Genomic DNA, 14,025 nt, shown 5'->3' on the forward strand with positions numbered 1-14,025 from the left:
TTAGATTCCTGTTGCTGTTTTTAAATATACCCTGGCGTTGGTTGCTGCTAGCTTGATAAAATGGGTTGGGAGTGTTTACTTAAAACTACAAATTTTGGTAAGAGCACTGAGATGTTAGGCTTCTTTTTGCCAAAATACTGAGGGCAAGGCACTTCAGGAAAGTTTTGTGTTCCCTTTCTATCTCACAAGTAACTCTGGTGTACATTTCAGGTTGAGACCTTACAATATAATTATAGTATCCCTCCTCCTCCCTTGTCCTCTGGGCAACCTTTCTTTTTGGTAAGAAATACAGCGGGTCCCTTGGGGAGCAGGAAACAGAGATGGGGGATTGGGCTTATTCTGGTTTGCCGGGCAGTAAGGCCGGCTGTACAACACTTCCTTCGGCCTGGCCCCACACTTCCTTTACACCAGCACTGTCCTGCCAGGAGGCAGAAATCCTGGAAGAGGGCCCAGTCAAGCGCATTACTTGCCTTTTGGAAATGTAGGCTGTGTTTTTTGGCAAGGCATGAGCAAAGCCCAGTTATTTGGCTGTTTTAAGATTTAACTCCATTCAGACCCTGGATACCAACCTGTGAGCACCTGTGAACAGCAGCCCGCTCCCCAGTTTGCCTGCCCTTCACGCGCCCTGGACCGATGGCTCTGCCGGCTTTCCTCTTACTGGCTGCAATTGTCAGGCACTAGAGCCCTTTCCTTCGCCCTCCCCGGCTCCTTTCCAGCTCTGTCTATACCTAAAATGTATCAAATTTTTGGACCAATGACGATCACAGTACCCAAGGTTCTATGCAATATTAACCAGCTGTTCATTGTTTTACTTATCTGGATGTTCTGAACTGGAGACTGACTTGCTATCTCAGTTGTTAGTGGGAGGACACTTGCAGATTCATACTCCTTTAAAAAAAAAAATCTCTGATTCTTTCAAGTCTTAAGGATTCCCAAAGGATTTCTCTAGGATGTGTTCTTAGAGCTTGAGGCAACAGTTAACTTTTTTCCTGCCCATGGTGACAGACTATAATGTTATAAGACTTTAGATGCCACCCTGGCATCACTCCACAGTTTCCATTCTGCACATGAGTAGAAAGCTTATCAGTTGTCTAATATCAAACCATTACTAGAAAGTGCTCGTGCAGAAAGTTACGGTGACAGCCAACGTGCAGCCCAGAGCAAATGGGATAATGAATGTGCAGGGGCTCTGCAGGACCCTAAGGAGCTGTGTACATGAAAGGATCGTCTTAGTTATGTAAATAAGTGTAGAAGTCATTTATTTCAAATGTAGCAAGACCAAGGAAGAGGTGATATTATTCTGTGGAAATATTAGTGGCACAATGACAGCATAGTTTCAGCAGTTGTTTCTTCCTCTATTCTAAGGCACCCCGGCCATTCTCTTTTTCGCCCTTGCTGAGACCTGGAGGAACTAGGTACTCTCCTGCCTTTCCATCTTGTAATAGTCATAGCTGTCCTCGCCAAAACCCATTCCATTCAGGCTGCTGCCTGGTCTCCACTGCTGCTCTGTGCCTTCTGCGGGCCTCTTGCTGCTAGAATCGGCTCCCCCTCTCTGCCTAACGAATCCTACATCTCCACCCGTGTGTACCAACAGCCTCTACATAAAACATCCCTGGTCGGAAGCGCTCTCCTGCCTCATTCCTCCCATAGTGCTCAGGAAATCCGTGTGGTGAAGATGAATCATTACCTCAGCTCTCTGAATGGGGTACTGCCGTGGACCTCCGGACTCGCTGTCAGGCTCCTGCGGGTCAGCAGAGGTCATCCTGTAGAGCGTTTAGGAGCACAGGCTGTGGCGTCGACTGAGCTATGCCAAATTACTATGTTCGTATCACCGTCGTTGTCATCATCATCATCATCATCATTTCACATTGGGTATCTCCTGTTCTTTCTTCAGGCGTGTGGGAGAGGGTTTTGGCTGTAAAATATTTACCTCCACACCACTTCCAAGGTCTGTTACTTACTCTGAGTGAAAAAAAGGGGCTGAGTTCATGGATAGTTTGGGCGTCTAAGTGAGGGAATTGTAATTAATCCTGTTTTGCATTGTTTAGTCATCTTAGCTCAGGTTTTAACCTCTTGAATGTGTCACTTAGGTCATACAAACTTACTTTTATTTCCCTTTAATCCTGGATATTGGGAAGGGAGTCCAGGTTACTGAGGTGGCTCCCAGGTTTCCTTCACCATCCACGCACTCCACCTACCAACATGGCTTCTCCATGCCCCTCTTAAGGAAATAGTAATAGTAATAATAATAACAACAGCTGTTGGTTTTATACGTTTACCATGTGCCAGGTCTGGAATAGGGACTTTACATACATCATCTGTGTCTGACAGATAAAGAAACTGAGGCACAGAGACCTGAAAGGTAAACTGCGGCAAAGCACAGTTGTTAAACAGTGGAGCTGGGACTCCAATACAATCTAACACCCACTTTTGAGACTCCAGATGTTTTCTTTATGGTCCTTTTTCCTTTCTCTTCAATTCTTTATGCAAAGCTTTTTTTCCTTCTCAGCTCCTCTCCTTGTTTGTACCTAATTCTAACTTTCCCTGACCCAATATTTAGAATATTCCCTTCATAGTTTCACAGTATACTTTTCTATTTCATCAGCAATCCTTGTAGGATGTAGCCACACTTTAAAAAATAACCCTGAGAACCCCAGATGTATGTCTTTAAAATGTCAACTCTGCCGACCTTTTCTGCACTGCCCATCCATCCCTATTTTGTGAAAGGGGCCCTTTGCCAGGAGCTCTGAGGTCTGTGGCTGTAACGAAGGCGAGAGTGGATCGGGATGAGGGGCCTCGTACCTCCTCAGTCCCACTCTGAAAGCACTGCAGAGGGAGAGGAAGGGTCTTTCATTAGAGAGAAAGCGCAACAGGGACTTCTCAAGGAGGCCAGAGACCTTCTAAGATGTCGGTGTGCCCTGAACTAAAGTCTTCCATAGAGTCCAGGGAAAGCTCTCCCAAGGGGGAGGGGGAGCGAAATTTCTCTCCTCCAGCTTTTATTTTTACCCTGATGTTCTTCATCTTTTCCTGATTTGCCGCCATTCAGTGTGGCTGTCTAGCCCCTTTCTGGGGGATGGGGATGGAGAGGGTAATCTGCCTTACTAACATATTTAGCTTTGGGAACTGCTTAAAGGTTTTGAGATTTCTCTCCTACCTTCCCGCCAAGGGTAAGAAGGCATAAGGGGAAGTTGGGCACATTATAAAATAATTATTGGAACAAAGTGATGCAATTTAAATTCCTGAGGTCCTGGTATCTCTTAATTCTCTTGAAGACCCAAATAAAATGTGTTCCTTTACTGAGACATTTGGATACATAGTTTGAACAAAGGAAGCAGGGTCACTTCAGAATGTCCACTATGTGGTAATAGATGCCATTCAGCCTGTGGTGTAATTAAGGAAAACACTGGCAACAGGCTGCCCATTGTTTGGCGATTGAGCAACAGGAAATGGCAGACCAATAAGGAGCTGGAGAAGGCGTACGTAATTCCAGAAGGAAGCAGGAACTGCACAGTTTTGACTGACGCCCTCCTAGCTGCAGAGCTGGGTCTACCTGTGCAGGTTCCTATTCCTAATGGACATGGAGATGTTTGTTTGGTTTGACCTTGTCATTTGATTTTGACATCAATTAACGACAGATTTTTGTTTTCCGTATGGCCAGAAATGGTGTTTTGAAAAATTTTGTTTTAGATCACAGTTTTCACACATGGTTATAATTCGTCTGACAAGATAAACTAACTACAGGAAAGGAAATGTCACTGGCTGACTTTGTTGCTTGGGACAATTGACAGTAATGTCGTGTGATAGCCCTTGGAATCAGGCAATGTGGAGCCTAGTCTGGGCTTTGGCAGTCCTAGCTGTGTGGACTTAGATAAATTGCTTAACCACCCTGGAGTAGACTAGTAAAGTGAGGGGCATGGGATTGAATGATCTCTCAGGACCCTTGCCACTCTAAAATTCTGTTCTAAGCCCCCTTGTGAAAGGATTGTGAAAGGCTTGTACAAGTGAAATGTCAGAGTACCATGTGTACAGAGTGCCAGTGAAAATGTCGTTCAAGTTTATCTGTTAACAAATAGTTCATTCCTTTGGCCTCCTCTCAGTTTTTGTTTTTAATAAATGTCCATGTTATTTTTGTTCTTAACAAATAAATATAGGTTAAATTAGAAACAAACGTAGTCTTTCACTGCACTTGAAAACTATAAAAATTGCCATTTAGATTCATCTGTTAAGGATTCCGAAAATGTATTGAACACACTGCTCAAAGTGGTATGTATTTAAGTGAAATGAATTGACATTTGAATTAGTGAGCTTGGTAGAAAAGATAGGTGAAGATTAGATGAAAAGGCATGGGCTTGAATTCTGGTTTCATTGCTAGTACTAGCTGTATGGCCCTGGACACGTTTTGTGATCTCTGAATCCCCAATTCCACATCTCTACAATGAGAATGATGTTTTCCCTATAGGATTGTTGTGAGGAATGAAAGATAATATATGCATAGTACATAGTACAGTGCCTGACACTTAATAGATTCTCAATGAATAATAGTTGCAACTGCTATACATTATTTTATTACATTAATTTAAATAACTAGGGAATTACCGAATACCATAGACTGTGTTCTACCTAGCTAGTCATCCTAATATGATGTATATAGATTACTAAAAGAAATAGTCCCACTAGTATGGATTTCAGTTTTTGTTTTTGGTAGATTGTGTAGACTGAGATTTGCCAGAGATGGGTTTTCTTCTTGTCTGATTTATAGATCAAAAGTATGATATGAGAATAAATGGCAAGAATTTACTCTTCTGAGCTGTCATTGCAAACTGTTGTTTTCATAAACAGGGTCACTTGAACATGTGCAGTACGTATGTGGTAATTGGTGACATTTAGTCTGTGATGTAATTAATGAAAACATCTGCCCATTGTTGTCCATTGTGCAAGAGAAGCATCCCAGAGACAATTCTCTCAGAGAATCCCCAAATCCATGTAGGCATGGTGATCTGAAGGAGGGTCGGAATGCTAAAACACAGCAAGTTAACCCGGAAAAGGTTGTGTTGCAGCCTAGCAATTTTTATAATCTGTCTGGATCCCCCAATAGAGGCCGAGTGGGAAGTATGGAGGGGATAGAAGGAGGGAGGTGGGCTAGAGCATGCCAACTTTGATTGGTGGCAAGCGGCTTTCCACTCTGAAGTACAGACAGTTTAGTAATATGAGTCAAAGACAATCAGGAAGTAGCTGACATGTGAAAGCTACAGCAACTGAGCCCAAGTACCAGGTTCTTAGAGTAGAAGAAAGATCTTAAGAAGAAGGTGCCACCAGTCAGAAGTGAGATTAAGAATGTGGCCATTATGGGGTCAGTTTAATAACAAGCAAACGTTCTAAGAGATTGCTGAGGCACTCAATTTTGAGGTACCTCTCACCCTTTTATAGTGTACAGTTCAGTGGATCTTAGTATATTCACACAGTTGAACAACCAACACCACTGTCTAATTCCAGAACATTTTCATCACCCCAAAAAGAAACCCCATCCTTTTCCCTGGCAACCACTAATCCACTTTCCGTGTCTGTGGATTGCCTAGTCTGGGCTTTTCATATAAATGCAATCATTTGTGGCCTTTTGTGTCTAGCTACTTTCATTTGGCATGTTATCACGGCTCATCTGTGTTGTAGCTTGTAGCAGCAGTATTGTATTCCTTTTTATGGCTGAATAATATTCCATTGTATGAATATACCATATTTTGTTTATCCATTCTTCAGTCGATGGACATTTGGGTTGTTTCCACTTTGGGCTATTATGAATAATATTGCCATGAACATTTGTGTACAAGCCTTTGTGTGAATATATGTTTCAGTTCTCTAGGAGTGAAATCGCTAGGTCATATGAGAACTCTTATGTTTAACTTTCAGAGAAACTGCCAAACTATTTTTCAAAGCGCTGCACCATTTTATGTTTCGCACTAGAAGCGCATGAGGGTTCCAGTTTCTCCACATCCTCACTAGCACTTGTTATTGTCTCCACTTTAGCCATCCTAGTGAGTGTAAAGGAGTATCTCTTAGTGGTTTTGATTCTCATTTCCCTGATGTTGCATGATGTTGAACATCTTTTCATGTACTTATTGGCCATTTGTATATCTTTCTTTAGAGAAATGAGGAGCTGTATTTGCAACACCAGAGTTTGCCCTGTGGACAGTACTAATTTATACAGTTATGCTAACTGCTTTCTAATCAGGAGAACTGGTAGTTCTGAGATGCAGAACATGTGAAAGGGTGAAGCTTTATGTAAAACACTGAAGGATTTTCCTTTGAATGTGCTCATATAATTTGAGAATTTCTTAGTTTTATTTTAGTGTTAATGAAAAACAAACCTCTGAGCATATTTGGCCATTCAATGGAATTTGTTATAATAATATAAACTTTCATTTTATAGCTCTGTTCTATTTAGATCAGTCTTATATATATATCCTCTCATTTAAAATCTTCATAACACTTCTGTGAGTTTCGATGGACAGATGACAAGTATCATTACCACCTTTAAAAAGTAGAAACTGGGAGACTCAGTTTGTGATTTATCACACAACTAGTAGCCTAAATTCAAGCCTTCTGCCATTTTATGGTAATGAATTATTAGCCATGTCAAGGATTTGGGAGGGGAGCGTGAGCCTGCATTGCCAAAAATCAGTAATATACCCATCTCCAAGTAGAGGCGTGGCCAAGTCCCCACAGATTGTTACGGACCCCGGAATTCATTATTTGGATAGCTGTAAAACAGGATAAATCGTCAATTTTTTCTTTTAGCTCCATTAGCTAGAAAAACCTTACAATAAAAGAGTAGAATTCTGTCACTATATATTCATTACATTTTGGAGCACAGAGGATGTCCATGCAAAGAAGGACGAAGCTGGGGCTGGGTTTGGAATGTGAGAAGAGGGCAGACAGCCCCCTTGGTTCGCTGGCCTTCGCCCTCCATGGCCTCCTCCTCCCCATCTTCATATTCCCAAACTGACCTCCTTGGGAAACAGAAATGTAAATTAGAATGAGTGCAAAGAAAGTCAATTATCTATTGAGACCAAATGAAAATTGACCTTGAGGCTTCTCATCGAAAGCTGAACATTACTTTTAAAGGATGGGAAAGATGGGTGATTTTTAAAAATGTAGTCTCCATTAAGTCCTTCAGCAGTCTTTTTTGTTTTTCTTGTAAACCTGAGTAACTTAGGCATTGGAAAAGCAACTGTCTATCAATCATGTGGACTTGAATTTTGTTAACTGTGGAACACGATTTACCTATTCATTTTTCTTTTGACCCATGAAAGAGTTATTAAACTTGTTTATGGCCATCTTGTACATATCTACAACTTAAGGTTATAGAATTTATAAGATGTACAATTACTATATGAAGCTCTTATTGTTGTATCATGCATCTTTTCTAACTTAAAGCTATAGGTCCTTGTAGTATGTATCACTGCTCGGAAAAGATTACCTTTACTTTGAAAAGGCAATTACGTCAAGTATTTAGACATCTTCCATAGGATAATCTACCTGCCCCAAACCAGCGTCAAACTTATTTTATCAGGAAATTTTATGTCACAAAAAGTTTTAAGTACTATACTCTTATTGGAGGGTGGCAACATTCATTAAAGCTCTTCTGCTTGCTTTCAACATATTTTTTGAGAAAAAAAATATATACATGCATGTACACTTATATATTTTTGTTTTACCACATTGGGTAGCACCCGACAGTGGTAATAATAGTTACTCATTCTCATTGCTGAACATATAGACCAAAAACACATGGAAGGGCTTGTAGCTAAATAATGATTTCAGTTATTACACAGTGTGAAATGTTTCTGTCAAGAAACTTTGGGATGAGTAATGTGACTCTGTTGTAAGATTTTCAGCAGAAGTTCAGAACAAAATAAAACATGTCAGCAAAAACACACAATGGTAAATTGTCATCTGAGTGATTGTGAAAGCCTGGAAGATAGTTAATGTAATAGAGATGAGGCGTAACAATAAGCTCCCCCGCCTTTACAACAAAGGTACATTGTGTCTATTTGGATACCACAAAATGTCATCTCTTTTTTTTTCTTTGCCCTTATTTACTAAATTTCTTACCTGGCTTGTCCATTCTTCGTGTAAAAGTTGTTTCTATACATAGTTTCTGTTTCAGTTTACATATATTTTATAGTTTATGGAGCTCTTTTTCTGGGGGCCATTCTAGGTGTTTTGTATATGTTATCTCATTACTCCTCACAGCAACCCTAGGAGGTCAGTACTATTATCCTCAATTTAAGGGTGAAGAAGTTGAGGCTCAAAAAGATTAAGTAACTGGTTCAAATCAAGGTCACAGGTAATCAGTCATATGCAGAATTAAGATTTTGACCCAGTTCTGTCTGACACTATTGTCTTCATCCGCAAGCTGTTGGTCATAAAGCTGGAATGGTTACCCAGCCTCACATTTGTTCCTTATTTTGTTGCTTCTTATAGAAGCCCTCACCTCTTATGAGAGAAACCCTGTCCTTTCAGAGTGACTCTCAATCACTCAGCTCCAGCTCAGTAATGCCTTCAGATATCTAAACAGGTAATTTGCAGAGTTTGGATGTCCACTTATCACCTGTGGTAAAAGCTCTGGCCAAACCATGGAAGGTGAACTACTGAGAACTTAAGCCATAGGGCATGAAAGCAACTAAGTTCTATTCTGTCACTCCAGCTCAGTCAGGATGGGAGCTTCCACGAAGCACATCCTTCCTGAGGTTAGGAGTGCAACATCAGTGTGGGCATTGATGTCACGAATAGCCAGCTCATCTGGCAGCAGTAACTATCCAGAGACAACGGATTGGATTCAGGATAATCTTGGTCACGAGCTGGAAGCCTCCAGAATCCTCAACGTGGTGTGAGAACTGACCAGAATTTTTTTTCCTTCCACACTGTGCCAGGTCTTTAGCAAGGGAGTACTATTGAGACAACTACCTGGTTAACATGCAGCTATTCTTTTTCTTTTCTTTTTTTTTTTTTCCTGATTTATAGTCTAGTCGACTTAACAGTGCCCATGGGTAAACCTTCAGACATGTGTTACTCTTATACCTTCTTTTTGGATCATTTGTCTCAAGAAGGCCAGATCCCACTTCCAGGTGATCTGCAGGACTTTTCCTTAAGCTTCTAGGTCATCCAGTGGCTCTTCACTGGCCCCCTTTCCCTATTTTTCTTTTAATAAACTCAGTTTAGGAAAAGAGATCCAAGATGGCAGAGTAGATAAACACTGTGCCTGCTTCCTTCCATGAACACATTAAAATTACAACTAAATTATAGAACTTTCAACCTGGAGCATCATCTGAAGTCTGGCTGAACAGTTTTAAAACTTTATAAGGATATAAAGAAGCGACGATGAGACTGGTAGGAGGGGCGAAGATGTGAAACGGGCTAGCCAAACCTATGTGTGACGGTTGAGAACCAAGAGGGATATCTCAGCCACGGAGGTTCCCCCACACACACACCCCGGAAAAGCAAGAGACCGCAGCCCCATACCAGCCCAGAGTACTGGTGCTGAGAAGAGGAGCCCCCACAACATCTGGCTGTGAAAAGCAGTGGGGATTCCGACTGACTTGGCGGGACAGAAGGTTGCGGGAAACCCAGACATCCTCTTAGAGAGCCTGCGCGCAGATTTACTCACTCACAGGCACTCACCTTGGGCTCCAGCGGAAGGACAGTGTCTTGGGGGGCATCAGAGACATACGGGGGGCAGACTGAGGTTTGTGGCTTCAGAGTAAGGGCTGGAGGACAGTCACCGTTTTCCTGTAGCAGGTCCTTTTCCTGTGCAGCTGGCAGGTGGGCGCCATCTTCCCTGTGTCAAGCCCGCCTCCACACAGCCAAACCTGAATCTGATTGGTCTGGTGAACTTCACTGGGACCCCACCCACCCAACTCGCCCAACACCAGAGGCACTTTCTCCAAGCACAGCCACAATGCACTCTTTCTTGGAAAACTATCAGAGTCCATGGGCCTCAGGCCAGAAACCTGTTCAGTGTGCTCTGAGACTTTTGCTGAGTAGCTCCAGGCTCAGCACTGGCACCAAACCGAAGTCTACATTAACCTGGTGACCACAGCTCTTCCCACTGTAGTGACGCCCTGAGACCCTGCCTCACCCGACTTGCATATCTGGTGGTGGACTGACCAGGTGGGCAAATAGGATGCACCATCCATAGAAGGTATTTGGAACAAGTTTGAGCACATTCCGTGGATATTGAATGTTTTAGGAAAGCCTGCAGATGTACCCACAAATAATCTTGTGCCCTTTTTCACCTGTCCTCTGCAATATACTGCCACAAAAAATAATGTATGACTATGTAGGGCAAGATTTAAAGTACGAGTTTGAGAGTAAACATTTAGTTCCTTGAGGACAGAGACTTTATCTCATTCATTTTTCTATCAGTATGAGATTAAATTCAACTGGTGTTACAGAGACCCAAAATTACGGGGGCTTATGCAGAATGGAAATTTATTCTGTCCCAGGCCTGGTACTGCTCTCACCCAGGAAAGCCTTCATGGACGCAGACTACTTCTAGCTCACTGCTCTGCTAACCCAATGATGCGACCTTAGTTACCCTGGTGGTCTAAGGGGGCTACATGCCAGCAGCAGCAGAGGGATGAGGAGGAAGAGGAAGAGGAAAGAGTGTGTGCCAGCCAACAGCTGCCACAAGAGACTGCCACATATGCATACCACGTGGTCACAGCAAGGCAAGGGCTTTGAGGCAAGAGTTGTAGAGAATAAATGGTCATTCTCTGTCTGTTGGAAAAATCTAATAGTTTTTCACTGAAGTGGTTTTTCTGGAAGTGCCTGAAACAAAGTTATTTGCAACATTTCTCTTCCTGGGCCTGAGTTTCCTGGAAAACTAAAAGCCATGTTAACAAAGACATTGGAAAAGAAAAGTCATATTAATGTACACAATAAGCTCTGTGGGTATAAATTGTTTGGGTTCTTAATACCTACATCCCTAGGACCTCGCATGGTACATTGCACATTATAGTACTCAATAAATGCCTGTCGACTATATATATTTATGCTTCTGGAATCTTTGTGCCAAAAATAGAAATAAGAAAGGTAAATACAGGTATGTCCCAGATTGTCAAAATGGTAAGATCCAGAATTTCATTAGATACTGACTTAAACTGCTTAACGTCATGTCAGATGTGCTAGAATAAGTCTGTACCGGGGTTCATGGCTATGTACAAAGATAGGGATTAGAGATCAGGGATCAGGAATAGTGTTACCTCAAGTCAGCAAAGGGCAGGTACCTGAGAAGTAGCTATCACCAGTTTTATTACACTTTTTCAGGTATTAAAGTCTTTCTTGCACCAGATTGGGACTTTCCTTGCAGCACTCAAAAAGAATGGGGAGGGCCGGCCGAGTGGCGCAATGGTTAAGAACTGGCTTGGGACACCAGAGGGCCCCAGTTCGAATCCCACATATGAGGGCCAGTGACACTGCCCTCTACAGCTAAGATGCTGAACAACAGCTCAACCTGGAGCTGGGCTGCTGTGAGTCGCCGGCGATGGCGTAGGCTGCAGTCCCTGTGGCAGTGGGTTGCCATGGGCTACCGTATGTAGCCAGCAGCCAGCGTGAGCGGCCAGCAGCCGCAGTGAGCGGCCGTCCAGAAGCCGGCGACTGCTCTGCCTCACCCGAGAAAAGCGCAATGATGGTGCCAACTTGGGCCAGTGAAGCAACATCCTCCACAACTAGATTGAAGAACAAAACGACAGCAACTAGTCTGTTCCCCTTCCCCCAGTTCCCCAGCACTGTTCCCATCCCCCCAATTCCCCAATTTAAAAAAAATCTTAAAAAAAAATAAATAAATAAAACAACCACCAAGTTCTAACACATCTCCCCTCCTCACCATCCCTCTCCCCGCAACACCCAGTATAAACATAGAACTGGTGGTTTTTCTTAGGGCTGGCTTTGGTCTCTTATATTAACATGTAGTTTATGTTGTTTTTGTTTTGGTTGCACAGCTTTCAGAGGCTCTGTAGTAACTAAGCTGCATGCAGTGCCAGCACTTTGCATGGTGCTGGTTGGGATGAGGCACTCCTGGAAGAGATGACACTAGGAGGAGGGAGCGGATGTGGGGTCCACGCAGAGCAGGGGGCACAGGCATCTGACACGCTGCAGGTCCCCTCCCCCTATTTTATCCAGATGGTACGTTCCAAAGGACTTCACCAGGAGACGAAAAGGGGACACAGAGCCTAAAGTTTTTTTAACTGGGGGAGAGGCTGCGTGAAGCAGTCCTCACAGTTTGCCTCACAGGGTATGGACTTGAGCCTTGGTTGGCATTTTTGATCCTGGCAGGAAGAGCGCCCCCTTTTCCTGCAGGTTCCCCCCAAGCGACTGCCCATCTCAGCCATTCAGGGAAGAGAGGGAAGAATGAAGAACACATTTTAAAGCACCTCTGTGCCATGCCGAGTCCTGTGCTAAGACTGTGTTTGCATGTGTTAACTCATTTCATCCTCACAGCAATGCTGTAACTCTGGAATTTGTTCCCTTTTTCTGCAGATGAAGACCCTGAGACAGAAAGCATAAGTATTTTAAACTCAAGCGGCAGAGCCAGGTTCAAACCCTGGTCTGTCTGGTTCCCAAGCCCAGGATTCTTTCCTGTAGATAGATAGCAATAGAAATCCCTGGGTTTCAACAAGGTATAAATGGCCCACGTTCCCAAAACACAGAGCCAGACACAGTCATCTCTTAGTCTCCCTCTAAAGATGGTTCTGGAATCACAGTTGATAAAGTTGTGTTCATGAAGGATTTTTTGTTTTCAGGTTTTTTTAATCCCCCCAATGCTTTCCATAAAGCTGGTCAGCTTCCACGTGACCTGTGGGACTCTGCCTCATGCCGATCACGCTGACCACGTGATCCTCCTCAGAGGACCTGTTCACACGAGACTTACTGCATTTCGCTTCTTTTCCCCTTCTGCAGATGGATCTGTCTGTAGAAACGCTCTTCAGCTTCATGCAAGAGCGCCAGAAAAGATACGCCAAATACGCGGAGCAGATCCAGAAGGTGAACGAAATGTCCGCCATCCTCCGCCGCATCCAGATGGGCATAGACCAGACCGTGCCCCTGATGGACAGGCTCAACAGCATGCTGCCGGAGGGCGAGAGGCTGGAGCCCTTCAGCATGAAGCCAGAGCGGGAGCTCGCGCTGTAGAGGCGCGTCTGCCCTGCTGCCAGGCTGTCGGGCTGTGGGGACAGAGCCTGGCGCCACCGATACCCCCGAGGACATTGGGAACTCAAGTCATGTGATGTGGCCAGGGCTCAGCTGGCTGCAGGGGAGGTGAAGCAGTCCGGCTGGCCTGAACACCTGACGTTGCCCTACCTACCCCTGTCCTTGATGCATCTTCCCTTTGCAGAACGAGCCAAACTAATTCTTAGTGATCACTGAAGTTGGAATGGTTGAAATAATAGGAATTCTTGACAGAACCCTGCATTGGGAATTATTTTATTTTGTTTAGTATTTTGTTTTTTTTTAATTGAGTGTATATTATTTAGTCTAGCTTTTGGAAGTGGAAATATGGAGAGAAGGGGAGAAATATTTTAAGCTCTGTGTCCCTGATGCCTTCATGAAATTTTACTCAGTAGGCTCTCTGGGTTATGGATTGTAAACATAAAGAACTAATTTAATCCAGGTCTCGGCGTTGTTACTGCTGCTACCCTGTTTCCATCCTCGCAGGTCTTTATCTAGGGCACTCTCTTCCTGCCCTGGTGAAACACCGGTATTTCTGTGGTGTGCCAGGGTACGTTGTCCCTTGTATGTTGTCATCGGGAACCCAAGACTCCCTTTCTAATATACACCCCCATCGGGTTCATCTCCCACTGATAACTGGTTTCCCTGATGCATACTTTAGATTTCTTTTTATTACATCAGTGCTGGCGGGACTCCAATTTTTGTAACGAGGTTTTTAGCCAGCATTTGTTTTACTATCCTGGTTACCGCAGCCAGGCTGTGACAGCAGACCACAGAGAGCACTCACTCAGCAGGCATTTA

General features: G+C 43.5%; 1 protein-coding gene across 2 annotated transcripts in view; it reads left to right on the forward strand.

The window, feature by feature from the left end:
• The window catches only part of BORCS5 (BLOC-1 related complex subunit 5), an 84,053-nt gene extending 70,392 nt beyond the window's left edge, over window positions 1–13,661 (forward strand). For both annotated transcript variants that reach the window (XM_019643270.1, XM_019643269.1), the window contains exon 4: window positions 12,958–13,661. In XM_019643270.1, coding sequence (XP_019498815.1) covers window positions 12,958–13,188 — 231 coding nt within the window. In that variant the 3' untranslated portion in view covers window positions 13,189–13,661. The remainder of the gene's footprint in view (window positions 1–12,957) is intronic.
• Window positions 13,662–14,025: the final 364 nt, after the last annotated feature.

This window comes from Hipposideros armiger, unplaced genomic scaffold, assembly GCF_001890085.2.
Source record: "Hipposideros armiger isolate ML-2016 unplaced genomic scaffold, ASM189008v1 scaffold_76, whole genome shotgun sequence".
Lineage (NCBI taxonomy): Eukaryota > Metazoa > Chordata > Mammalia > Chiroptera > Hipposideridae > Hipposideros > Hipposideros armiger.